The sequence below is a fragment of the Pogoniulus pusillus genome, chromosome 2 (genome assembly GCF_015220805.1).
Source record: "Pogoniulus pusillus isolate bPogPus1 chromosome 2, bPogPus1.pri, whole genome shotgun sequence".
NCBI lineage: Eukaryota > Metazoa > Chordata > Aves > Piciformes > Lybiidae > Pogoniulus > Pogoniulus pusillus.
This window is the reverse complement of record NC_087265.1, coordinates 45,232,580-45,257,449: the sequence shown is the minus strand read 5'-3', so window position 1 is coordinate 45,257,449 and position 24,870 is coordinate 45,232,580. Positions and strand designations below refer to the sequence as shown.

Below are 24,870 nucleotides of genomic sequence, written 5' to 3'. Positions count from 1 at the left end.
CTAAAATCTGGGTTCAAATATCCTGTTCTTAAAGTCCGGCAGTGTTTGTAGGATCTTTAGCAGTGATTTTTTAAATGCAGCAATATTCTTTACTAATTTAACTTGTTTTCCAACAGGTATGTTCTTAGCTGAGATGATTGAAAAGTACTTTGTGTCCCCCACGCTCTTCAGAGTCATCCGACTTGCCAGAATAGGTCGCATCCTGCGCCTCATTAAAGGCGCTAAGGGCATCCGCACTCTGCTGTTTGCCTTGATGATGTCTCTTCCTGCCCTGTTCAACATTGGGCTGCTGCTCTTCCTGGTCATGTTTATCTATGCCATATTTGGCATGTCCAACTTCGCCTATGTTAAGAGGGAAGTTGGGATTGATGACATGTTCAACTTTGAGACGTTTGGCAACAGCATGATCTGCCTGTTCCAGATTACCACATCTGCTGGCTGGGATGGTTTGCTAGCTCCAATTCTTAACAGTGGGGAGCCAGACTGTGACCCCCATAAAGATCACCCAGGGAGCTCTGTGAAAGGTGACTGCGGCAACCCTTCCGTTGGGATTTTCTTCTTTGTCAGCTACATTATCATATCATTTCTGGTAGTGGTGAACATGTACATTGCTGTGATTTTGGAGAACTTCAGTGTTGCAACTGAAGAAAGTGCTGAGCCCTTGAGCGAGGATGACTTTGAGATGTTCTATGAAGTCTGGGAGAAGTTTGATCCTGACGCGACACAATTCATAGAGTTCAGTAAGTTGTCAGACTTTGCAGCTTCCTTAGATCCTCCTCTTCTTATAGCAAAACCAAACAAAGTCCAGCTTATTGCAATGGACCTGCCCATGGTAAGCGGGGACAGAATTCACTGCCTTGACATCTTGTTTGCTTTCACAAAGCGTGTTCTGGGGGAAAGTGGGGAGATGGATGCCCTCAGAATACAGATGGAAGATCGGTTCATGGCAGCCAATCCTTCCAAAGTCTCCTATGAACCAATTACAACCACACTGAAACGAAAGCAGGAGGAGGTATCTGCTGTCATCATTCAGCGTGCTTACAGACGTCATCTTTTAAGGCAAAAGGTCAAAAAAGTTTCGTGTATATTCAATCAGGATAAAGGTAAAGATGAGGATGATCTGCCCACGAAAGAAGATATGATCATGGATAAACTGAATGAGAACTCAACTCCAGAAAAAACAGATATGACCCCATCCACAACCTCCCCACCTTCTTATGACAGTGTAACAAAGCCAGACAAGGATAAATATGAAAAAGACAAATCAGAAAAAGAAGATAAAGGTAAAGACAGCAGGGAAGGTAAAAAGTAACACAGAATTCTGTTCTTGAGAAACTGTTTACAGCCTGAGAAAGTATGTATTTGTGTCAACAGGACTCCTGTAGGAGGTGTATGCGGTGTATGCCAAACTGACAGTTTTTACATATATAAATATATATATAATTAAATATATATATATATAAAAATGGTCAGTGCCTATAACAAGACAGTGACCCCTCGTCATCAAATTGCAACTCTGTCAAACAGGGTACCACCTTGACAGGAGGTTGTTGTTTCTATTACCAGCTGACACTGCTGAAGAGAAGATAAAACGGCCAACCAGACTGTAGAGATCAGTTTTAAAACCCCAGGTGCAAACCTACGCATCTCTGTGTTTAACAGGAAACACACACACACACACACACACAGAGTACAGAAATTGTATCCACTGTTTGCATTTCAACAGCCACATTTGCCATATTTTTACAAAGATCAGTGTTGGTGAAACATCCTTTTTTTAATTCACAGGTTGTTTACTATTATATGTGACTATTTTTGTAACTGGGTTTTCTGTTGGGGCAGGGGGGTACGAGAACCAGGTGTTCTACTCTGGGATTCTCTCTCATGTACAGACAGAAGTGATTTGCATGAAGGCATGCTGCACTTGTAGTTCATGCATGGGGAAACATGACGTCGCACAAAGCAGCAGAGTCTGACTACTTCCATGTTTCAGGGTGGCTCTATATTTTGAGGTGCTTAACAACAGTCTCCATCTAGTATCTCATCCAGACAATGTGCCTGTAAGGTCCCAGAGAGTCTACAATAATAGAACAGATGTTTTATTTTTCCATAAGTCATTTAACTGTAGTTGAATGAACTCTGCATAAAAAAAAACCAATCTACTGAGGGACCGAGAGTCCATTTTAAAGTATTCTTCTGTAGAGAACAGCTTACCTGAACTTAGGAACTTGAATTCACCCAAATTCCACAAACCTGGCATTATGAAGTTGTTTTGCTTCACCCTGCAGTCTCATTTAGCCATCTCTTGCTCTCGACGAGGTTGCCATCGTCTGTGTTGATTACGAAAACGCCATCTATGTAAATAGTTATTTTATCCCGTGGTGCATGTTTGAGCAAACAAACCTGGGCACAATATTTATTGCATCAAATATGTACCACAAAGAAGCGTAGTTTGCAAGCTTTCGACAGCCAATATGAAATATCCTGTACCATTATAGATAGTTTGGAAGCTATCACTGATGCATGTTTCTCTTGCCTTTGCTGCTGTAATTTTACTCTTTCCACTGTTAAAAGTCTAACATGGGAAGCCATATCTCAGTGGTTAAGTGAAGCAAATAGTTCAATTGATCATCATCCTTTCACGACATCAAGCAATAGTTTGCAGCTACTTAAAAGAGCTTCTTGCTTTGCATTCTAAAGTCTTTAAGTGACAACTGTACGGCGTATAGTCAGACTGTACAGGAGGTGTTGCAAACTGCTTAACCTGTTGAAAAAAAAAAACAACAAACCCACATGGGTAGAATTTTCTAAGGAGATATAAATATTGTAAAAAAAAAAAAACAACAAAAAAAACCACACAAAAAACAAAACCATTTTATTTTATTTTCCAGCGTTTTGTACATAAAAATTAAGAAATGAGAATTCTCTTCAGGTCGATGTCAGTGTCACTTTTTGTTCTTTTCTATCCATAGCACTTTTTAATTCAAGGATTTCACAAAAGAAGAAACAAAGGAAAGGATGGGGGTAGCTTTAGGTTTCTGCTTTTTTTATTAGTACTGTATTTTTGCACACATTTTAACGTGAAATGAGTTTCAAACCGAGTCCAAAATGCACTTGCTTCCAAATAGACATCACTTGTAATTGAAACGTGGTGGGGAAGATTTGTTTCAAAGTCTAGCACTGCCTGCATCAGAAGTTTCAAGGTAGTCTTTTTATTCATGAAATCTTTACCAGTGTTTGTTTACATAGACTATTCTTGTTGATTCATGCTGCACTAGAACTGTTCTAAATATAATATGGGATCCACAATGGTTTGGGTTGTTTTTCTTTTTTTTTTCTCCACAGGAATTAAATAGAAAACTTGTAGAACTGATCACATCAGGACATTTTGTGTTTCTTACACAAGCAAAAATTCGATGTTGACTCCTCCTTTTACAAAGATATTGACTTGTGTGTCAGTGAACTGCATGCAGGAAAATGCTATTACCATAAAGAACAGTAAGCCACATTACAGTTGAGCCAAAAGAATAAAGGTTTCATTTTTTATTGTACTTAATTGTTCTGTCCTTGTTTTCATCACCAAAGGCTATTGGCTATCCAGAGGTGCTATGAAAATAAAATGAATATGTAGAATGTTAGAAATAGGCAGTAATGATTCAAACTCGTAACAAAGGATTTGCACAGAGGGAAAAATAGAAGCTATTTTCTTTCAGAAAGATCTTCAGACTGGACATGAGGAGGAAGTTGTTGAGCATGAGAGTGGTGAGAGGCTGGAATGGGTTGCCCAGGGAGGTGGGTGAGGCTGCATCTCTGGAGGTATTTAAGGCCAGGCTGGATGAGGCTGTGGCCAGCCTTATTTAGGGTAGGGTGCTGCTGCCCATGGCAGGGGTGTTGGAACTGGTTGATCCTTGTGGTCCCTTCCAGCCCTGACTGATTCTATGAGTCTATGATTTACACTTACACCATCCAGGTTATTAATGCCATTTAAAATTATTATATATAATATATATTATATATTTACATGTACATGATGCTTAAACTCCTTTTTCATGTCAGGCATTCTGAGACAACTAGGAAAACAGATGTCACAGAAACTCCCAAGCTATCAAGGCTGCAAACCAGTATGTACAATTTCAGTTGACAGTTTCCCATTTAAGTGAAGAGTTATAAGAAAAAGTTTGGTTTGTGCTTAATTAGTAAAATATTTATAGTTTATTATTTTGATTTAAGACATGTGGGGACAGACATCAGCAGACACTTTCCTGGAAGGCTTAGTCAAGCATCAAATTCACAGGGTTTTGTTGTTGTTAAGTTGTTTTGTTTGTTTGTTTTAATCTAAGGGTGCTGAATGCAACTACCATGTGAAAAATCACTTTAAACTTCTCTAGTGTATTTACAGACAATGCTTCTCAACGGCAGGGAGGTGTCATCCCCATCAAGTGATGCATAACTGCCCATGGAAAGGCCAATACCAGAATGCAGCAGGTATTAGGACATGCATTGCAAGAGTGGTGGCAGTGGAACTGAAAAGAGTTATTCATTTTTGGGGGGGGAATAAAAATATTCCTTGTGTCAGTCTTGTCATGTAAATTATCTAATCTATCTCCACTGTACAGAGATCCCTCATGAGATGCTTGGAAGTGTGTTAGAAAAGAGCCTGGTGTGAAAGTATTTCTTTTCCCCTCTAGCAGGACTGCCTATATTTTGAGATACAAAGCAGTTCCCTAAATTATTGAAGGGCAAGAAATTGTCATTAGGCTTTCTTTTGACTGTGACATGCAACTGTCTTCTCAATGCATTAAAGTGAGATTTCATTTACGTTGTTGCAAAGTCATCTGTGATTCCAGTAAGTCAGCTAAAATTAGCTACGAATAAGAGCATTTTATGCTCCTGGAAGCACTAGAGCCACATTTTTAGGGAACAATCACATTCGAGCACTATATTTAGAACTTTATCTGAAGTAAATGTGAAGTAATGCCTTGAAAATAGAATCCACTGAGCAAATTCCTAGAGATGTTAAAGGTCAGGCTTGGGGAGCTCTGGGGAACCAGTTGGGGATGTCCCTGCTTACTGCTAGGGGGTTGGACTAAACGACCTCTAGAGGTCCCTTTCAACCCAGTGCATTCTATGATTCTATGCTAAATTAAAAGCAAAGGAAAACATGCACAAAGACTTCCATAATCATCACAGATGTGCAGACACAGAGCTCGCTGCTGTAGCAGGAAAATCAGACTAACTCAATCACATATGTGATGTGTAAGTTCTTGCACTGGGTGTGGACCTCAGAAGAAACACGTCCAAACAGTGAAGCAGGATGGTGCACTGCACTTAGCTCCCCAGTTTTCACCACTAGTGGTCTCTTGAGATTGCTTCCTCCAAACAATGAGCACTGCTATGCTAACGTAGCAAGCTCTGCAGCGTTGCAATTGGATTCTTACCTCTGCCTATGAACAAAACCCAAACAAACAGTTGTTAGAGTCCAAAATACGAAGCAACGAATCTGAAATTCTGTAACTGAGGGGCTGGCAGGTTTTGAGGAGGAAACTGTGCTGAAAAAAAAAGCAGATACGTAAAAGATGCTTGTGTGAATTATGAGACCGTTCCGAAAGTAATCTGGATGTTTCTTGCAAGCATTTACACTTAACAGAATACTAATATAAATAAAAAATAATTAAATGCTCAAATGCCCAACGCTGGCAACCAGATACGGTTTTGCTTGGGTTTGCTACCAGCTATGTTTGTGCTTGGGTTCGCTAGCAGCTATGTTTGTGCTTGGGTTTGCTACCAGCTATGTTAGTGCTTGGGTTTGCTACCAGCTATGTTTGTGCTTGGGTTTGCTACCAGCTATGTTAGTGCTTGGGTTTGCTACCAGCTATGTTTGTGCTTGGGTTTGCTACCAGCTATGTTAGTGCTTGGGTTTGCTACCAGCTATGTTTGTGCTTGGGTTCGCTAGCAGGAATGTTTGTGCTTGGATTCCCTAGCAGGAATGTTTGTGCTTGGATTTGCTAGCAGGAATGTTTGTGCTTGGGTTCGCTAGCAGGAATGTTTGTGTTTGGGTTCGCTACCAGCTATGTTAGTGCTTGGGTTCGCTACCGGCTATGTTAGTGCTTGGGTTCGCTACCGGCTATGTTAGTGCTTGGGTTCGCTACCGGCTATGTTAGTGCTTGGGTTCGCTACCGGCTATGTTACTGCTTGGGTTCGCTACCGGCTATGTTAGTGCTTGGGTTCGCTACCGGCTATGTTAGTGCTTGGGTTCGCTAGCAGGAATGTTTGTGCTTGGGTTCGCTAGCAGCTATGTTAGTGCTTGGGTTCGCTAGCAGGAATGTTTGTGCTTGGGTTCGCTACCAGCTATGTTAGTGCTTGGGTTCGCTACCAGCTATGTTTGTGCTTGGGTTCGCTAGGAGGAATGTTTGTGCTTGGATTCGCTACCAGCTATGTTTGTGCTTGGTTTCGCTAGCAGGAATGTTTGTGCTTGGGTTCGCTAGCAGCTATGTTTGTGCTTGGGCTCCTCCCCCACCCTTGTTTTCCATGCCTATCAGAAGGTTTACTCGAAACACCTGACAACACACTGCAGAGGCAGGCTTATTCACCACCTGTAACCTCCCGGCTTTGACACACCGGTGCACCGAAGACGTCCCGCGCCCGTCCCGCGCTCCCCCCGCTCCCCTCCCCGGCCTTTGCGGCAGCGGAGGCGGCAGCGTAAGGCACGCGAGCCGCGAGTGCTTAAGCAGCGCCCTCAGGCTCTCCCTTGCCGTTCTTTGCGAAGCTGCACCGAGCGCTTCGTGTGGCCGGCTCTCCCCCGGTCAGCGTCCCGACCGAGGGGGGCGAGCGGCGCGCAGCGGGCGGGGCCGCCCCGGCTCTTCCCGCAGTTCACAGGGCGCAGCGCTGCGGGGCGGCCGCGGCTTCGGCCGCTCCCCACACAGCGCCGCTCCCCGGCCGCGCCGTGCGCTTCCACCAGCGCCGCCACAGCCTCGGCTAGGACGGCAGCCGCAGAGCGTAGCGGCATGGACGGGCTGCTGGCGGTTGCCCCTCGGGCGGCCGAGTAGCTAATGCCCGCCCGGCGGCGATCGGGAACCCGGGACGTGCCCGCGTCTGCAGCCGCCGCGTTCAGGTACGGGGGGCGCGGGCAGGGGCCGGGGGCGCAGGCGGCGAGGGCGTGGCGCCCGCAGGCCCCGGGCTGTGGCCGCCGGAGGAGGCAGCTGCGGGAGCCAGGTGGGGGTCGAGCAGCCCGGGGGGACGCGCGGTGGCCTCGGCTCTTCGGCGGGCGGAGGGAGCGAATGACGGCTCCATCCCGGCGGCTGGCGAGAGCGGCCCCGGCCCGGCGGCAGGTGAGTGCGGCGCGGAGGGGCAGCGGCCTGCGGGAGCCGCGTGGTAACAGCCGGCCCTAGGACTGCGGCGCTTGCGGGCTCTGGGGTGGCGGTGCAGGGCACGGGGTCAGGCGCGCCCGTGCCTTGCGGTGTGCCTAAGCGCCAGCCTGAGGCCGATCACCGCGGGCAGTAGCGAGATGAGCTGAGGTGGCAGGTTCCCAGATGAAGACCCGTGGGCGTGCTGGGTGCTTCCAACGGCAGAAGAGGCTGTGGGGGGAAGGAGCCCATGAGATGGGGTTTTCTTAGGAAGACCATGCTCCCTTGGTGTCCGGGTTCGTAAATTGCCTGAAGAGAGCAGCTGTCTGCAAATCAGCACCTACCGGGTCCCTGCCTGTGAAACTGAGTGTCTTTCCTGGTATTGCTGACACCTGCGGTGTTACGGGGGTGAGGCAAGATAGCCTGTGGCAGCCCTTTAGGCCTCTGAGGCTCGCAGCTGTCTCCGAGTGCTGCAGGTGCCTCAGTACCTTTTCTGCCCGCGGCGCTGAGCGGCTCAGAGCCCCTCGGTGGAAGTGGATGTGGGGAACTGGAGTGCAAACCTCCCCATCTTGCTGCGCAGGTGGTGGCAGAGTGGTGTGAGGGCGGCTGGCAATAGCCAGTGTAGCCACAGCCATCCACTGGGGTGGTGGATTGGATGTGAAACGCTTCATGGGCTTTCTCTGTACTCCGTGTCTGTGGGTAAATCTTGTGCTGCTGCAAGACTCGGCTAGTCCTGCGTGAGAAACGGGGTTCTAAATCTGCCTGGTCCAGCAAACTCTGGAGCAACACATACCCCCGGTTCTTTGCCACTTTTTTGGTCTAAGTAGGCAGGGAAGACAAGCTGTTGAGTAGGGGCAGTGGCTGACACAGACAAGTAGAGCTAAAGATTGAAGAGCCTGCTTCAAGGTGAAAGGTGCACTCAGTTTCTCATGTTCTTTCACTCAGATGAGTTAATTGTATCCACCTGAGTGTTCTGAGTGAGGATGTGACCCCATTGCAGTCTGCAACTCCCTGAAGGGAGGCTGTAGCCAGGTGGGGTTGGGCTCTGCTGCCAGGCAAGCAGCAACAGAACAAGGGGACACAGTCTCCAGTTGTGCCAGGGGAGGTCTAGGCTGGATGTTAGGAGGAAGTTGTTGGCAGAGAGAGTGATTGGCATTGGAATGGGCTGCCCAGGGACGTGGTGGAGTCACTGTCCCTGGAGGTGTTCAAGAAAAGACTGGATGAGGCACTTAGTGCCATGGTCTGGTTGATTGGCTAGGGGTGGGTTCTAGGTTGGACTGGATGAGCTTGGAAGTCTCTTCCAACCTGGTTGATTCTATGATTCTGTGTAGACTCATAGAATCCTTAAGTTGGAAAAGAACTTTAAGAGCAATGAATCCAACCATAACCCTACTACCATGACCACTAAACTACATCCTGGAGCACCACATCTACACATGTTGTGAACACCTCCAGGGGTGGCAACCACACCACCTCACTAGGCAGCCTGTTCCAGTGCCTCACCACTCCCTCAGTAAAGAATTTTTCCCCTAAAATACAATCTAAGCCTCCCCTGGCACAACTTTAGCCCATTTCCTCTCGTCCTATCCCTAGTTACTTGGGAGAAGAAACCAACACCTGCCTCACTACAACCTCTCTTCAGCCTTCTCCAGACTAAACAACCCCAGCTTCCTCAGCCACTCATCATATGACATGCCCTCCAAACTCCTCACCAGCTTTGTTGCTCTTCTCAGAATGCACTCCAGGACTTCAATGTCTTTCCCATACTGTAGCACTCAGGACTGAACCCAGTAGTCAAACTGTGACCTCACCAGGGCTGAGTACAGAGGTTCAGTCACTTCCCTACTCCAGCTGGGCACATATGGATGGTGTTGGGCACCTTAGCCACACTTGCCAGCTGCTGTTCAGCTGGCAATCCACCAGCACTCTCAGATCCTTTTCCACCAGACTGCTTTCCAGCCACTCTTCCCCAAGCCTGTAGCTTGGGGTTGAGACCAAAGTGTGAGACTTGGCACTTATGTTTGCTAGACCTCGTTCTGTCAACCTTAGCCCATCGACATAACCTGTCCACATCTCTGCAGAGCCTTCCTACCCTCAAGCAGATCAGCACTCCCACTCAATTTAGCACCATCTGAAGACTTGCCAGGGGTGCCCTTGATCCACTGATCCAAATCATTAATAAAAATATTAAACAGAACTGGCCCCAGTGCCAAGCTGTGAGGGACACTGCTTGTGACCAGCCACCAGCTGGATTTAACTCTGTTTGTCACAGCTCTTCAGGCCCAGCCATCCAAACAGTTTTTAATCCAGCAAAGGCTCCACATGTGCCACGGGCTGCAAGTTTCTTGAGGAGAATGTGTGGGAGACTGTGTCAAAGGCTTTACTAAAGTGTAGGCAGACAACATCCACAATCTTTCCTTCATCCAGGTCATAGAAGGAGTTGAGGTTGGTCAGGCAGGACCTCCCTTCATTAGCCCCTGCTTACTGGGCCAGATCCTACCATTGCTCTGCACGTGCTGTACGAGTGCCCACAAGATGAGCTGCACCATAATCTTCCCTGGTACAGAGGTCAGGCTGAGACAGGTCTGGAGTTCCCTGGATCCCCATTTAGGTCCTTTTTATAGATGGGTGTCATATTGGTGAGCTCAGATTGTCTGGCACCTCCCCTGTTAACTAGGGAAAGGCTTGGCAAGCTCCTCCACCAGCTGCCTCAGCACTCTTGTGTGAATTGCATCCAGCCCCACACACTTGGAAGTGTGCAGGTGGCTTGATAGGTCGTTAACTGCTTCCTCCTCCTCGATTATGATGAGTTGATGCTGCTCTCTGTCCCTATAAGGAGGCTGAATACCCTGAAGGTAATGGGTCTGACTATTAAAGGCTGAGGCAACAAGGTATTAAGTACCTCAGACTTTTCTTTATCCCCCCTCTGCATGCAAAAAAGGGTGGACATTTTCCTTGGCCTCCCTTTTGTTGTTAATGTATTTGTAAAAACCCTGTTTGTTATCACTGGGTGGTATCCAGGTTGAGTTCCAGCTGGGCTTTTGCCTTTCTGATGTTCTCTCTGCATGACCAAACTAGATGCCTGTACTTTTCTTGAGTTGCCTACCCCTTTTTCCAAAGGTGGTAAACTCATTTTTTTCCTGAGCCCTTGCAAGAGCTCCCTGTTCAGCCAGGCTGCTCATCTTCACCTTCACTTTGTTTTACAACACACAGGGACAGCCTGCCCCTGCATCTTCTTTCTTGAAGAATGTCCAACCTGCCTGGACCCTTTTGCCTTTCAGCAGTGTCTCCCAAGGGACACTCTTAGCTGGTGTCCTGAACAGTCTGAAGTTTGCCCTGCAGGAGACCATGGTAGCAGTTTTACTGACCCACATCCTTACTGCATCTTGAGAATTCTATCATTTGGTGATCACCAAACCCAAGGTGGCCTCAAACCACCACATCACTCACCATATATTCTACTGTGCATCCACATTTGTTGTCTTTTTTTCTTCATTGTGCCAATAGGAGAATGGATTTACCTTTTTTTTAATACAGTATCTGTGAGGGGAAAAAAAGCTGTGGCAAGTTGGTAAATTTTAATATACTCTGGGAAGTGGTAAGTAAAGACACAAGAGCAAAGATGCTGTAGTGGAGTCATCCTGGGTGACTCCAGGATGTCTTCTGTGCTGTTTACCCTTACAGTGAAGAAGCTCTTCCTCATGTTAAGGTGGAACTTCCCGTGCTGTAGTTTATATATGTTACCCCTTGTCCTGTCACAGGGCACAACTGAGAAGAGTTTGTGCCCTTCCTCCTGAACCCTAGCACTCATATATTTATAAACATTTATCAGACCCCCTATAAGTCTTCACCAGACCAAAAAGCCCCAGATCCCTCAGCTTCTTGTCACAGGATAGTGCTCCAGGCCCTTAATCATCTTCATGGCCCTCTGTAGGTCTCTTTCAAGTAGATCCCTGTCCCTCTTGAACTGGGGAGCCCAGAACTGAACACAGTATTCCAAGTGAGGTCTCACCAGAGCAGAGGGGAAGGAGAACCTCCCTTGATCTGTTGACCACTCTTCTCTTAATGCACCCCAGGATCCCACTGGCCTTCTTGGGCACACTGCTGTCCCGTGGATAGCTTTTTGTCCACCAGGACTTCCAGGTCCCTCTCCACAGGGCTGTTTTCCAGCAGATCACCTCCTAACCTCTAATGGTACAGTTCATTATTCTTTCCCAGGTTCAGGACTCTGCACTTGTCCTTGTTGAGCCTCATTAGGTTCCTCTCTGCCTGGCTCTCCAGTCTCTCCAAGTCTCACTGGATGGCCTCACAGCCTTCAGGTGTATCAGCCAAGCCTCCCAGTTTGGTATTGGCATTAAAGCTGCTGAGCAAACACTTTGTCCCCTCTATCTGGCTGGCTTTTATCATGAAACAAAACGTTCTGCAGTATGTGATGTAAGCTTGGTTGAACCTAGAGAAATCTATAATTTGATTTAGGTAGTCTCAGATTTCTGGAATACAAAGCACTTGAATATAGGTTGCCTTCTTCACTCCCTGGTGACTCTTACTCATGTAATAGATTGAGAGGTGTTTGTAGCATGTGATGTTACCTCACTGTGAATGTATCATTGTTACATGTCTTCTTCCCTACTGTTTAGACTTTGGATTCTGCCAGGTCATTCTAGTGACAATCTAAAATTGTCTAAAATTCCTGCTGTGAAGGTTTGGGTTTTACTCCCCCCCCCAGCATCACCCAGACTAGCCTCAGCCAGGCTGGAAATTGATTGACGCTTTATATTTACAGCTTAGGACAATATACACGCAGGTAGTTACAATATATGCAGCTAGAGACAGAAACATACAAGTTAAAAAGGTAATACAGAAACACAACAGCCCTTCCAGAAACCAGAGTCCCCAGGAGGGGCTCCCAACCACCCTTACACCTTCTCCCCACCCCTCTACCTTACCCCAGACTTTGCCTTACGTTCAGGGTGAGTTTGGAGGGTCGGCCAGGGGGGTTAGGAAGCAGATGGATTAGTCACACAGACAGCAGGTTAGGTTAAGGTTCATGCAGCCCCAGAGAGCAACTCTGTTATCTATATTTATGTTCTTGTTTTTGTCCATCTCAGCAAGCCTATGAGTGCAGTAGACATCACCTTTGTTTCCTTTTCACAGCCTACGGTCTGATTCTTCTCACCACAACTTCCCAGCTGGGCTCAAACTACCACACCTGCCTTACGATTGCACAGCAACAGTCAGGGGATCCGCAGGGTGTGGGGGTGGTGCAGAAACAAGCACTGCTGGAGGTCGTAGTTGTTAAAATGCATCCACTCTTGCCAGTTGTTGTAGTTTGGTAACAAGTGGCCTTGCAGAGAGGCTACAGGTCAGAATGCAGCGCGGTTTGGTGTTTTGTCTTCTGCAGCAGTAGAAGCAGCAGCTTGCTTTAACCACAGCCAGATGTTACAGCACTGATGTAATATATGGATGTATTTGTTCAGCATGGAGAGGGGGCTGAATGGGCTGAACAGTGGTTTGGTTTTCTTTTCCAAATAGCTAAATATAAATAGGAGAATCTTCTACAGGTGTTCGATTGTGACTAATTTAGAGAAGCAGTGAGCCAGAGGACAAGGAGAGTTGGATGTCCCTGTCTGCAAGGACATATGCCTAACATTTCTGAGTCTGAGAAATGCAGAGGATCCCTATCACTGAAATAATGACTCATGAAGTAGGTGCAGTGTTCACAGCATCAAAGGATTGATACATGCAGATAATTTTATCCAGAAGATTAAATGTTTTCCTCTGTTTGTTACTGTTTGTAGTATACTTTGTTGTATTAATTCTTCACATCCCTTTTCCCTCACCAGTCACCTCGAAGGAAAAGACATTTGCATTCTTGTGAATTCCAAGAACTTGTCAAATCACAGAATCATAGAATGAGTCAGGGTTGGAAGGGACCACAAAGATCATCGGGTTTCAACCCCCATGCCATGGGCAGGAAGACCCTGCCCTAGAGCAGGCTGCTCACAGCCTCATCCAGCCTGGCCTTAAACACCTCCAGGGATGGGGCCTCAACCACCTCCCTGGGCAACCCATTCCAGGCTCTCACCACTCTCATGCTCAACAACTTCCTCCTCACCTCCAGCCTCACTCTCCCCACCTCCAGCCTCACTCTCCCCACCTCCAGCCTCACTCTCCCCACCTCCAGCTTTGCTCCATTCCCCCCAATCCTGTCGCTTCCCGAGAGCCTAAAAAGTCCCTCCCCAGCTATTTTGTAGGCCCCTTTCAGATTGTGGAAGGCCACCAGAAGGTCACCTGGGAGCCTTCTCTTCTCCAGACTCAACAGCCCCAACTCTTTCAGTCTGTCCTCATAGGAGAGCTGCTGCAGCCTCTGAGCATCCTCCTGGCCCTTCTCTGGACACGCTCCAGCATCTCCACATCCCTCTTGTAATAGGGGCTCCAGAACTGGATGCAGTGCTCCAGGTAGGGTCTCAGCAGAGCGGAGTAGAGGGGGAGAATCACCTCCCTCGACCTGCTGGCCACACACCACTCTATTCTGAAGGCACTTCCACTCTCCATCGGAAGTGCTTTACATTACACAGGATCTTCTCAGTTACTTGATGATTTGTCAAAGCATTTCCCAAGACCTGTGCTGTTTTGTGCCAGAGCATGCAGCCAGGCTTGGTCCAAAAGGAGACTTGACGTAGTTAAATTGCAGGTAGCTGCTTTATTCTGTGTTGTAGGGATGGGGAGTGGAATGAAGAGTTAATCAAAGCTAATTGGTTTCGTTGTTACTTTGTTCTGTATAATGTGCTGTCTGATATGCAAGTGTTATTAGAGCAGATAAAAAAGTATGTATCTAAGAACAGATTAAAAAAAGCATTTATTCCCTAATTAACAGTTCTGCAGAGCCATCTGGAATCATGAAGCAGTCTGCAGATAAGGCTTGTACTTAGTTTCCAAGGTTTCTTTTCTAGTTTGCTGTAATCTTATTCTTAGGTAGTTATAATATTAAAAGAAAAATGTATTTCAAGTACATATTGGTAATGCTTTGATGTGGAAAAGCCATTTTGTAGGTGCTGTTTTGCAGAACATTTTTCTGCAGGTTTCTTCCCAACTTTATTGTTGCATTGCAAACCAGCATATGGCCTGGAGGTCACAGCATTTTTACAGCGTTTCTAGCTAATACTCATGGGGATGCTCAGAGGGCTGCAGCAGCTCTCCTGACAGGCTGAAAGAGTTGGGGCTGTTCAGTCTGCAGAAGAGAAGGCTCCCAGGTGACCTTCTTGTGGCCTTCCAGGATCTGAAGGGGGCCTACAAAAGAGCTGGGGAGGGACCTTTTAGGCTCTCAGGGAGCAACAGGGCTAGGGGGAATGGAGCAAAGCTGGAGGTGTGTAGGTTCAGGCTGGACATGAGGAGGAAGTTGTTGAGCATGAGAGTGGTGAGAGGCTGGAATGGGTTGCCCAGGGAGGTGGTTGAGGCCCCATCCCTGGAGATGTTTAAGGCCAGGCTGGATAAAGCTGTGGCCGGCTTGATCTAGGATAGGGTGTCCCTGCCCATGGCAGGGGGGTTGGAACTAGATGACCTTTGTGGTCCCTTCCAACCCTGATTGATTCTATGATTCTAGTACATTTCATGTGGCATTCCAGGGACATTCTATATTATAAACATATTAGACAGGGAAATAAATACATCGAGATGGAGTGCTCTAAAGAGTACCTTCATTAGTGTGAATTCCGTGTTATTGCCTGCATCTTCTGCTCAGTGTGTTGGATCTCTTTGCTCAGTGTGTTGGGTCTTTTTGCTCAGTGTGTTGGGTCTTTTGCTCAGTGTGTTGGGTCTTTTGCTCAGTGTGTTGGGTCTCTTTTTGCTCGGTGTGTTGGATCTTTTGCTCGGTGTGTTGGGTCTTTTTGCTCAGTGTGTTGGGTCTTTTGCTCAGTGTGTTGGGTCTCTTTTTGCTCGGTGTGTTGGATCTTTTGCTCGGTGTGTTGGGTCTTTTTGCTCAGTGTGTTGGGTCTTTTGCTCAGTGTGTTGGGTCTTTTTGCTCGGTGTGTTGGGTCTTTTTGCTCAGTGTGTTGGGTCTCTTTTTGCTCAGTGTGTTGGGTCTTTTGCTCAGTGTGTTGGGTCTTTTTGCTCAGTGTGTTGGGTCTTTTGCTCAGTGTGTTGGGTCTTTTTGCTCGGTGTGTTGGGTCTTTTTGCTCAGTGTGTTGGGTCTTTTTGCTCAGTGTGTTGGGTCTTTTTGCTCAGTGTGTTGGGTCTTTTGCTCAGTGTGTTGGGTCTTTTTGCTCAGTGTGTTGGGTCTTTTTGCTCAGTGTGTTGGGTCTTTTGCTCAGTGTGTTGGGTCTCTTTTTGCTCGGTGTGTTGGATCTTTTGCTCGGTGTGTTGGGTCTTTTTGCTCAGTGTGTTGGGTCTTTTGCTCAGTGTGTTGGGTCTCTTTTTGCTCAGTGTGTTGGGTCTTTTGCTCAGTGTGTTGGGTCTTTTTGCTCAGTGTGTTGGGTCTTTTTGCTCAGTGTGTTGGGTCTTTTTGCTCAGTGTGTTGGGTCTTTTTGCTCAGTGTGTTGGGTCTTTTTGCTCAGTGTGTTGGGTCTTTTGCTCAGTGTGTTGGGTCTTTTGCTCAGTGTGTTGGGTCTTTTGCTCAGTGTGTTGGGTCTTTTTGCTCAGTGTGTTGGGTCTCTTTTTGCTCAGTGTGTTGGGTCTCTTTTTGCTCAGTGTGTTGGGTCTCTTTTTGCTCAGTGTGTTGGGTCTCTTTTTGCTCAGTGTGTTGGGTCTCTTTTTGCTCAGTGTGTTGGGTCTCTTTTTGCTCAGTGTGTTGGGTCTCTTTTTGCTCAGTGTGTTGGGTCTCTTTTTGCTCGGTGTGTTGGGTCTCTTTTTGCTCGGTGTGTTGGGTCTCTTTTTGCTCGGTGTGTTGGGTCTTTTTGCTCGGTGTGTTGGGTCTTTTTGCTCGGTGTGTTGGGTCTCTTTTTGCTCGGTGTGTTGGGTCTCTTTGCTCAGTGTGTTGGGTCTCTTTTTGCTCAGTGTGTTGGGTCTCTTTTTGCTCAGTGTGTTGGGTCTCTTTTTGCTCAGTGTGTTGGGTCTCTTTTTGCTCAGTGTGTTGGGTCTCTTTTTGCTCAGTGTGTTGGGTCTCTTTTTGCTCGGTGTGTTGGGTCTCTTTTTGCTCGGTGTGTTGGGTCTCTTTTTGCTCGGTGTGTTGGGTCTTTTTGCTCGGTGTGTTGGGTCTTTTTGCTCGGTGTGTTGGGTCTCTTTTTGCTCGGTGTGTTGGGTCTCTTTTTGCTCGGTGTGTTGGGTCTCTTTTTGCTCGGTGTGTTGGGTCTCTTTTTGCTCGGTGTGTTGGGTCTCTTTTTGCTCGGTGTGTTGGGTCTCTTTTTGCTCGGTGTGTTGGGTCTCTTTTTGCTCGGTGTGTTGGGTCTCTTTTTGCTCGGTGTGTTGGGTCTCTTTTTGCTCGGTGTGTTGGGTCTTTTTGCTCAGTGTGTTGGGTCTTTTTGCTCAGTGTGTTGGGTCTTTTTGCTCGGTGTGTTGGGTCTCTTTTGCTCGGTGTGTTGGGTCTCTTTTTTGCTCGGTGTGTTGGGTCTCTTTTTTGCTCGGTGTGTTGGGTCTCTTTTTTGCTCAGTGTGTTGGGTCTCTTTTTTGCTCAGTGTGTTGGGTCTCTTTTTTGCTCAGTGTGTTGGGTCTCTTTTTTGCTCAGTGTGTTGGGTCTCTTTTTTGCTCAGTGTGTTGGGTCTCTTTTTTGCTCAGTGTGTTGGGTCTCTTTTTTGCTCAGTGTGTTGGGTCTCTTTTTTGCTCAGTGTGTTGGGTCTCTTTTTTGCTCAGTGTGTTGGGTCTCTTTTTTGCTCAGTGTGTTGGGTCTCTTTTTTGCTCAGTGTGTTGGGTCTCTTTTTTGCTCAGTGTGTTGGGTCTCTTTTTTGCTCAGTGTGTTGGGTCTCTTTTTTGCTCAGTGTGTTGGGTCTCTTTTTTGCTCAGTGTGTTGGGTCTCTTTTTTGCTCAGTGTGTTGGGTCTCTTTTTTGCTCAGTGTGTTGGGTCTCTTTTTTGCTCAGTGTGTTGGGTCTCTTTTTTGCTCAGTGTGTTGGGTCTCTTTTTTGCTCAGTGTGTTGGGTCTCTTTTTTGCTCAGTGTGTTGGGTCTCTTTTTTGCTCAGTGTGTTGGAGGTTTTTTTTATTCACACTTCTGGGAACTGTTTGTGTTCCAGTGGGAATTTCTGACTCTGTTTTTCCCCTTTGCTTTGAAGTGCCAACAGCCTTCTCAAAAAGCTCGATATTCTGTTTTAGTCATCAAACATTAATTTTTGTTATCTGGTAAGAACACAGCTACAAAGGGCAAATTGCATGTATAATTAACCTTGAAATATTGTTTTAAACCACTGCATTATGAATCTTGCTTTGTACAGCCTGGCTTATACAGTGTTCTTTTGTCTGTGCCTACTTCTCAAGTACTTTATGCCTCTTTTAAGATCTGTTTGTCCTCTGCTCAAATAAATGGACTGATGCAGCAGAAATTAATAATAGGTTATGAAATATGACTTAATTTCTGTATGAATATTGTTTTTTATTATGAATATTCAAACATTGGGAAAAATCCATGAGGTTCTTTGGATTTTTGGTCGAAAATGAACCCCAAGACTCATGCAGAGTTATGAAGCAGTTTGTGTTATTACAGCGCTGGGTGCAGGCAGCATCGCTCCATCAATCCTGCACACCCTGTGCTGGCACAAGCCACAGTTTCTCTCACAAGAGCAGGCACATTCATAATAGGAGGTAGGGTTATTACAGTTATTTCTTGGAGTTCATTAACATAAGTGTTTTCCCATTCTCCACCCCAATTCCAACGATTCCAACCCTGGTGGTCTGGAATGGTTATCTGCAATGAACATCCCACACGGTCTTCCTTCCAGGGTCTTTCTCATCTCTGCTCAAGCAGACCCTTCTTTGTTGCTGATGTCAGGATATCTCTGCTTCTCCTTTATCTCCTTCCTGCTTTCCTTAGTCACTGCAGGCCTGGGTCTTTACAAGATTGCTTATCACAGATTTCCAATGAGTAGCCACAGACGCTCCTACAGTAGCCCTTGTTTAGGTTTGCAGATTATCAACTGTTTACTACAAACAAACATCTCTAGAGTTTGGTATTTTACAGTTTGTCACAGACACCCTCAAAATAAGCATCTGGTCTATGAGACCTTTTTAGCAGCAGTCCTTGATTTTTCTCCTATCACGACAAGAAGCAATTGCATAGAATTAAACAGTTTATACAATCAGAACTTGGAAAACAGTAACATGAGAGCAGGAGAAATTCTAACTAATGCCTCTGCAGTCAGGGCATTCACTCCAGCATATACTCAGGACGCCTTTGGTCCCTGAGTAAGTCCTCTATATGAAAGATGCTTTCGAACTCTTGATGATCCTGGGGTAAGATGGAAATATTTCAGGCAGAGGAAGAAGGAGATGCTGCTAAGCCGCTGGTGAGAGCTGCATGCCTGTGGCTGCCCGTTGACGAGCTGCAAACGAGGAGATGCTCCCTGCAGACAAAGGCACGGTGCAGAAAGGCTAATCGTAGAAAGGCAAATGTAGAAAAGCAGGTGTAGAAAGGTGAGGTTTTCTAAATCATCTCCCTTTGCTTGATTTTGAAATCAAACTGGCCAATAGGCACTAGCACCCTTGTACTAGCTAATGAAGTCAAAGCTTCGTGCCTCCTTTAACTACGCAGGCACAATGAGGGCAGCATAAGACACCTGGCATCAGATGCTAAGCCCCCTAGCCCCTTTCCCTCAAGCCTTTGCTGAGGGGAAACCCTTATTGTTGGCTCATCTACTCACTCCCTGACCCTAGCACAACAGAAGGAGGAGAGCCAGGGTTAAACCTGCCCGGCAGGATTTATGCCCTACCAGGACAACTAAGCGATGTCATAGAATCATAGAATCAACCAGGTTGGAAGAGACCTCCAAGATCATCCAGTCCAACCTAGCACCCAGCCCTAGCCAGTCAACTAGACCATGGCACGAAGTGCCTCAGCCAGGCTTTGCTTCAACACCTCCAGGGATGGTGTAAGTCATTAGTGCACACTTTGGTATGAAGTATACCTGGAAAAGATACATATATATACACACACACACACAATCTGGCATTCTTGCATTGTAGATGGTACATCTTAAACACTAATTTTCTTACCTTGTGTAAATACTATATAGATCTATGAGTAAATTGTGAGGAAAATCTGCAAAACACTCTTGAAAGGAGAGTTTGGAACTAAGGTTTGGGGAAGCGTTTTGTATTCAGTCTGAAAATAACCAAGCATGTTTGGTTAAAAATCCCTGGTCTGGCAGTAAATTCCCCAAGCACAGGTTTCTGCTGTAGCCTTGCAATGTCATGTCTGGTTTGGGTTCTGGGTTTAGGGTTTTTTTTCGTCCCCATGGCAACAAGGGGTTTTGATCTGCAAAGCAGAATTCTGTGCGTGGTTTGAGGAGATATACATTTTCTCTACTACAGAAGACATTTTGATCTATGAAAACTGATCAGGCACCCTGCTGCATCCCCCTCCTGTACCTTCCTGTAGTGATCTGTGTTTTACCTGTACGATTACATTAGTGTGAATTCACAGGATCACAGGATATTAGGGATTGGAAGGGATCTAAGGAGATCATCCAGTCCAACTCTGCTGCCAGACCAGGACTACAAAATCTAGCACAGATCATAGAGGAACACATCCAGACAGACCTTGAAAGTCTCCAGAGAAGGAGACTCCACAGCCTCCTTGGGCAGCCTGTTCCAGTGCTCTGTGACCTTTACAGTAAAGAAGTTCCCCCGTGTGTTGAGGTGGAACCTCTTTTGCTGCAGCTTTCACTGATTGGTTCTTGTCCTGTCCCAGGGAGCAAGTGAGCAGAGCCTGTGTCCCCCCCACGACCAGCACACAGATGTTTATAAACATTTATTAAAACCCCTCTCAGTCTTTTCTTCAGGCTAAAAAGTCCCAGATCCCTCAGCCTCTCCTCATCAGCCATGCCCTCCAGCCCCCTCATCATCTTCATAGCCCTCTGCTGGACCCTCTCCAGCAGATCCCTGTACCTCTTAAACTGGGGAGCCCAAAACTGAAGGCAGTATTCAAGATGAGGTCTCAGCAGGGCAGAGTAGAGGGGGAGGCGAACCTCTTTTCGTCTGCTGGACACACTCTTCCTAATACCTATTTGGTAAGATTATAGTTACCTATTCTAATTTTTGATCTAACATCAGAGATTGGTGTAAAATTTGTAAAGGCTTCCTGTAGTGATAGCATGAGAAAGATCATCCTCCAGGTGGAGTCTTGACAAACAGGAAGGCATTGTGTATGCATAGAAATTTGTATGTGTATATATTTGTGAGCATTGTGTATGCATCTAAAATGTCATGAGAGTTAAAGTTACTCAGGATTTGCATTGGCTTCTGGTAATGTTTACTTTGATTTGGACTTGCTTGTGAGATATATGCATAACATACTTTTTAAAGGGACTTAGCCATTTTAAATAATCTCAAAATCACAGAATCAAGCAGGTCGGAAGAGACCTCCAAGATCATCCAGTCCAACCTAGCACCCAGCCCTATTCAGTCAACTAGACCATGGCACTAAGTGCCTCATCCAGGCTTTGCTTCAACACCTCTAGGGATGCTGACTCCATCACCTCCCTGGGCAAGGACTCAAGGAGCTCTTCCTGCTTAAGGCAGAAGGCAATGGAGAATTGCAAAGAGGCATTTAAGTGTTTACTCACAAAATTATTATTACCTGACTCATGGGGCTAGCCACAGTCCAGACAGTGCCCACATGCTTTCAGGGGACTCTGTCTTGTCAGCCACCGAGACTTAATTCTTCCCAGGCTTCTGGGGAAAGGAAGCAAACAATCTCTGACCTTGTCTCCTGGCTCCTCTGGACAATCTGTGTATCTCCAGGACTTCTCTTCTTGGCAGGACACTTTCAGGTGCAGGCAGGATGTCCTGTGATGTGCAGTCTCAGCACCATGTCACGCTGGCTGTGCAGGCCAATTGCATGCAGGCATTCAGAGTCTGTCCCTGGTAAACTTGCAACTGTGGAGTTTCCAGGCAAACAATAAGGCAGTAAGCAATGGCAGCAGGCAACAGCAGGCATGAATAGCTTGGCAAAGCACGCTGTGTTTACCTGCATATCTCTTCTTATCAGTGTGGGCTGAAATCAATTGCCCTTGGGCACAGCCAAGCAGAATGTCAGTTAGCCAAGCCTGACCATATTAGGTAAAGCCATAGGCTTGCTTTACCCAAATTTGGAGAAAGCATAGGCCTTGCACAAGGCAGGCACAAGCTAAGCCTATGGCGTACCTTGTCTACCACAGGAGGAAAACATGCCTGGGCAAGCCAGTGCATGTATAAGCCTATTTCTGGCTCATCAGGCCTACCATGACAAGGCTTACTTTGGTATTTGTTTTTCCAGCTTTGCTTGTCATACTAGTCAGTGCAGGTTTTCACCAAAAAACCTTCCAGTGCTCTGAAAATTCAGTAGAAGAGAGAGTTGCTAGCTTGGCCTTTATACTCAAGAAGTGTTCAGCATTTAGAAGAAAGGTTGCTTTAATGTGGTTTAAGAATAAGAGTTAGGAGTTGCCATGTCAGATGTTTGCCATTGTGTATGCAGAGGGTGTGAGGCTGGTGATTCTGCATGGAGCTGGATGAATAGGTCAAACAGCTAGCTTCTGCAGATCTGTAAAGATGCTTTAGGGGGAGTGACAATGCGATGACATAATTGCTGACCCTAGATTGTTGTCAGCTATAAATCCTCTGGTTGCAGTCTCCCCTGCTTCTCAGCATGTGCTGTTCACATTTAAGGGCTTTTCAGATCATCTCCATCACCATCTGCTACACGATAGAAACAAAACAAGTGGGCTGTGTGTGGAGCCAGCTGAATCCCTGAGTGGAGGTGAAGGTGTGCAAAATGCCTTGTGGAGATTGAAGGTGTGCAGAATGCCTTGTGGAGATTGAAGGTGTGCAGAATGCCTTGTGGAGGTGAAGGTGTGCAGAATGCCTTGTGGAGGTGAAGGTGTGCAGAATGCCTTGTGGAGGTGAAGGTGTGCAAAATGCCTCGTGGAGGTGAAGATGTGCAAAATGCCTCGTGGAGGTGAAGGTGTGCAAACTGCATCGTGGAGGATGAAGGTGTGCAAACTGCATCGTGGAGACTGAAGGTGTGCAGAATGCCTCGTGGAGGTGAAGGTGTGCAGAATGCCTCGTGGAGGTGAAGGTGTGCAGAATGCCTCGTGGAGGTGAAGGTGTGCAGAATGCCTCGTGGAGGTGAAGGTGTGCAGAATGCCTCGTGGAGGTGAAGGTGTGCAGAATGCCTCGTGGAGGTGAAGGTGTGCAGAATGCCTCGTGGAGGTGAAGGTGTGCAGAATGCCTCGTGGAGGTGAAGGTGTGCAGAATGCCTCGTGGAGGTGAAGGTGTGCAGAATGCCTCGTGGAGGTGAAGGTGTGCAGAATGCCTCGTGGAGGTGAAGGTGTGCAGAATGCCTCGTGGAGGTGAAGGTGTGCAGAATGCCTCGTGGAGGTGAAGGTGTGCAGAATGCCTCGTGGAGGTGAAGGTGTGCAGAATGCCTCGTGGAGGTGAAGGTGTGCAGAATGCCTCGTGGAGGTGAAGGTGTGCAGAATGCCTCGTGGAGGTGAAGGTGTGCAGAATGCCTCGTGGAGGTGAAGGTGTGCAGAATGCCTCGTGGAGGTGAAGGTGTGCAGAATGCCTCGTGGAGGTGAAGGTGTGCAGAATGCCTCGTGGAGGTGAAGGTGTGCAGAATGCCTCGTGGAGGTGAAGGTGTGCAGAATGCCTCGTGGAGGTGAAGGTGTGCAGAATGCCTCGTGGAGGTGAAGGTGTGCAGAATGCCTCGTGGAGGTGAAGGTGTGCAGAATGCCTCGTGGAGGTGAAGGTGTGCAGAATGCCTCGTGGAGGTGAAGGTGTGCAGAATGCCTCGTGGAGGTGAAGGTGTGCAGAATGCCTCGTGGAGATTGAAGGTGTGCAGAATGCATTGTGGAGGTGAAGGTGTGCAGAATGCATTGTGGAGGTGAAGGTGTGCAGAATGCATTGTGGAGAATGAAGGTGTGCAAACTGCCTTGTGGAGGTGAAGGTGTGCAAACTGCATTGTGGAGGTGAAGGTGTGCAGAATGCATTGTGGAGATGAAGGTGTGCAAACTGCCTTGTGGAGATTGAAGGTGTGCAAAATACATCTAGGCTCTAAGAACTTGTTTTTCTGATTGGTGTCATTGACATGCTGTGTACTAGTCACTAGGCTGTTGTCATGGATGAAAAATAGAATGAGGTGGTGATTTGTTTACAGGGACCCACATGTTTTTTGAGCAGGTCAGATACTGCATGGTGTATGTGCATTTTAATGCCTTAGTACAAAAACTGCTGCACGTCCCTAATAGCTCTCTAATTAAAAGAAAGGAAGCACAGTCCATATGTGGAAGCAACTTGTCATTGTTACTAACATTTACCCTGCATGGGCCATGAGAAGAAAAGCAACAGGATTTCTCAAGTGTGGATGTTCACTAGGTGTCAGTGCATGATCACACAGGACTGGGGTTCTGCTGAGAAGTTGTGGTGCCTACCTTATGAATATAGACCTTGAAGAAAATTCCTACTTTTGTCTCTAGAATGCAGTGTGGAATAAATTTAGACATAACTAACGATTAAAAGCAATTAATTCAGTCTGGTTTTTAGCAGCAGTCTAATGCTGGTTTAAAACAAAGCAATAAATGTTGTGCTAAAATAAAGATAAGGAAAAGGTACAGTTTTGGTGGTGATATGTTATTTCCACCACAAAAACATTCAAATCCATTTTCAAGCATTTTCTCTAAGTGCAGGCTCAAGAACAGTGTCTATGGGGATCAGCACCATGAACATTCCACATAAACCATGCTTGCTTTTCAGTAGGAACTTTTATCTGATGACAGAAATGTAGGTATTAAAGACCTATAGGTTGTAGTTACTTCATCAATAAAGTCCTTTATTGATGGTCCTAAAAAAGAGAAGAGGGGAAAATATGGACTTTGGTGTTTATTAAAATAGTAATGAACAAAACAGGAATAATCCAGGCAGTATGGGACATATGAAAAGACTTCCTTCCCTCTTCCCCCCACCCCAGACATCTTTATGTGTAAATACCAGCTAGGTCAGAACTGGATTGCCTCAAAATCAGCTTAAAGGTTTCATCAATTCAGTGCATTAGTAGGGGAGGAAGGAATATAAATGAAAGAAGAAACTCATCTAACCTTCAAAGTAAGCAGAACAAAGAAGAACCCTTATTAATCTTTTAGGTACTCAGCTTTGGTGACTAAGTAAAATCTCCTAAGGTGCCTATTGTAGCAGTGGAAAGTTGTATTTTCCCTGATGTAGCTCACTGGAGCAGGTAGGGCTGAAACACAAGAAATGTATTTCACAGAATCAGGGCTGGAAGGGACCACAAGGATCAGCCAGTTCCAACCCCCCTGCCATTGCCAGGGACACCCTACCCTAGAGCAGGTTGGCCAGAGCCCTATCCAGCCTGGCTTTAAACACCCAGCCATGGAGCCTCACCCACCTCCCTGGGC

At 46.5% G+C, this 24,870-nt stretch overlaps 2 protein-coding genes across 9 annotated transcripts in view; both read left to right on the top strand.

Moving 5' to 3' along the window:
• Window positions 1-3,551, top strand: part of SCN2A (sodium voltage-gated channel alpha subunit 2) — a 100,828-nt gene extending 97,277 nt beyond the window's left edge. For all 6 annotated transcript variants that reach the window (XM_064163955.1, XM_064163972.1, XM_064163947.1 and 3 more), the window contains one exon: window positions 117-3,551. In XM_064163955.1, the coding sequence (XP_064020025.1) occupies window positions 117-1,312 (1,196 nt within the window). In that variant the 3' untranslated portion in view covers window positions 1,313-3,551. The remainder of the gene's footprint in view (window positions 1-116) is intronic.
• Window positions 3,552-6,863: 3,312 nt separating this feature from the next.
• Window positions 6,864-24,870, top strand: part of CSRNP3 (cysteine and serine rich nuclear protein 3) — a 142,148-nt gene continuing 124,141 nt past the window's right edge. For 2 of the 3 annotated variants that reach the window (XM_064163891.1, XM_064163869.1), the window contains exon 1: window positions 6,864-7,111. The gene's annotated coding sequence lies outside the window, so the exon portion shown is untranslated. Of the gene's footprint in view, window positions 7,112-7,182; window positions 7,329-24,870 lie in introns of those variants that run through there. The other variant, XM_064163911.1, reaches the window with a different exon arrangement.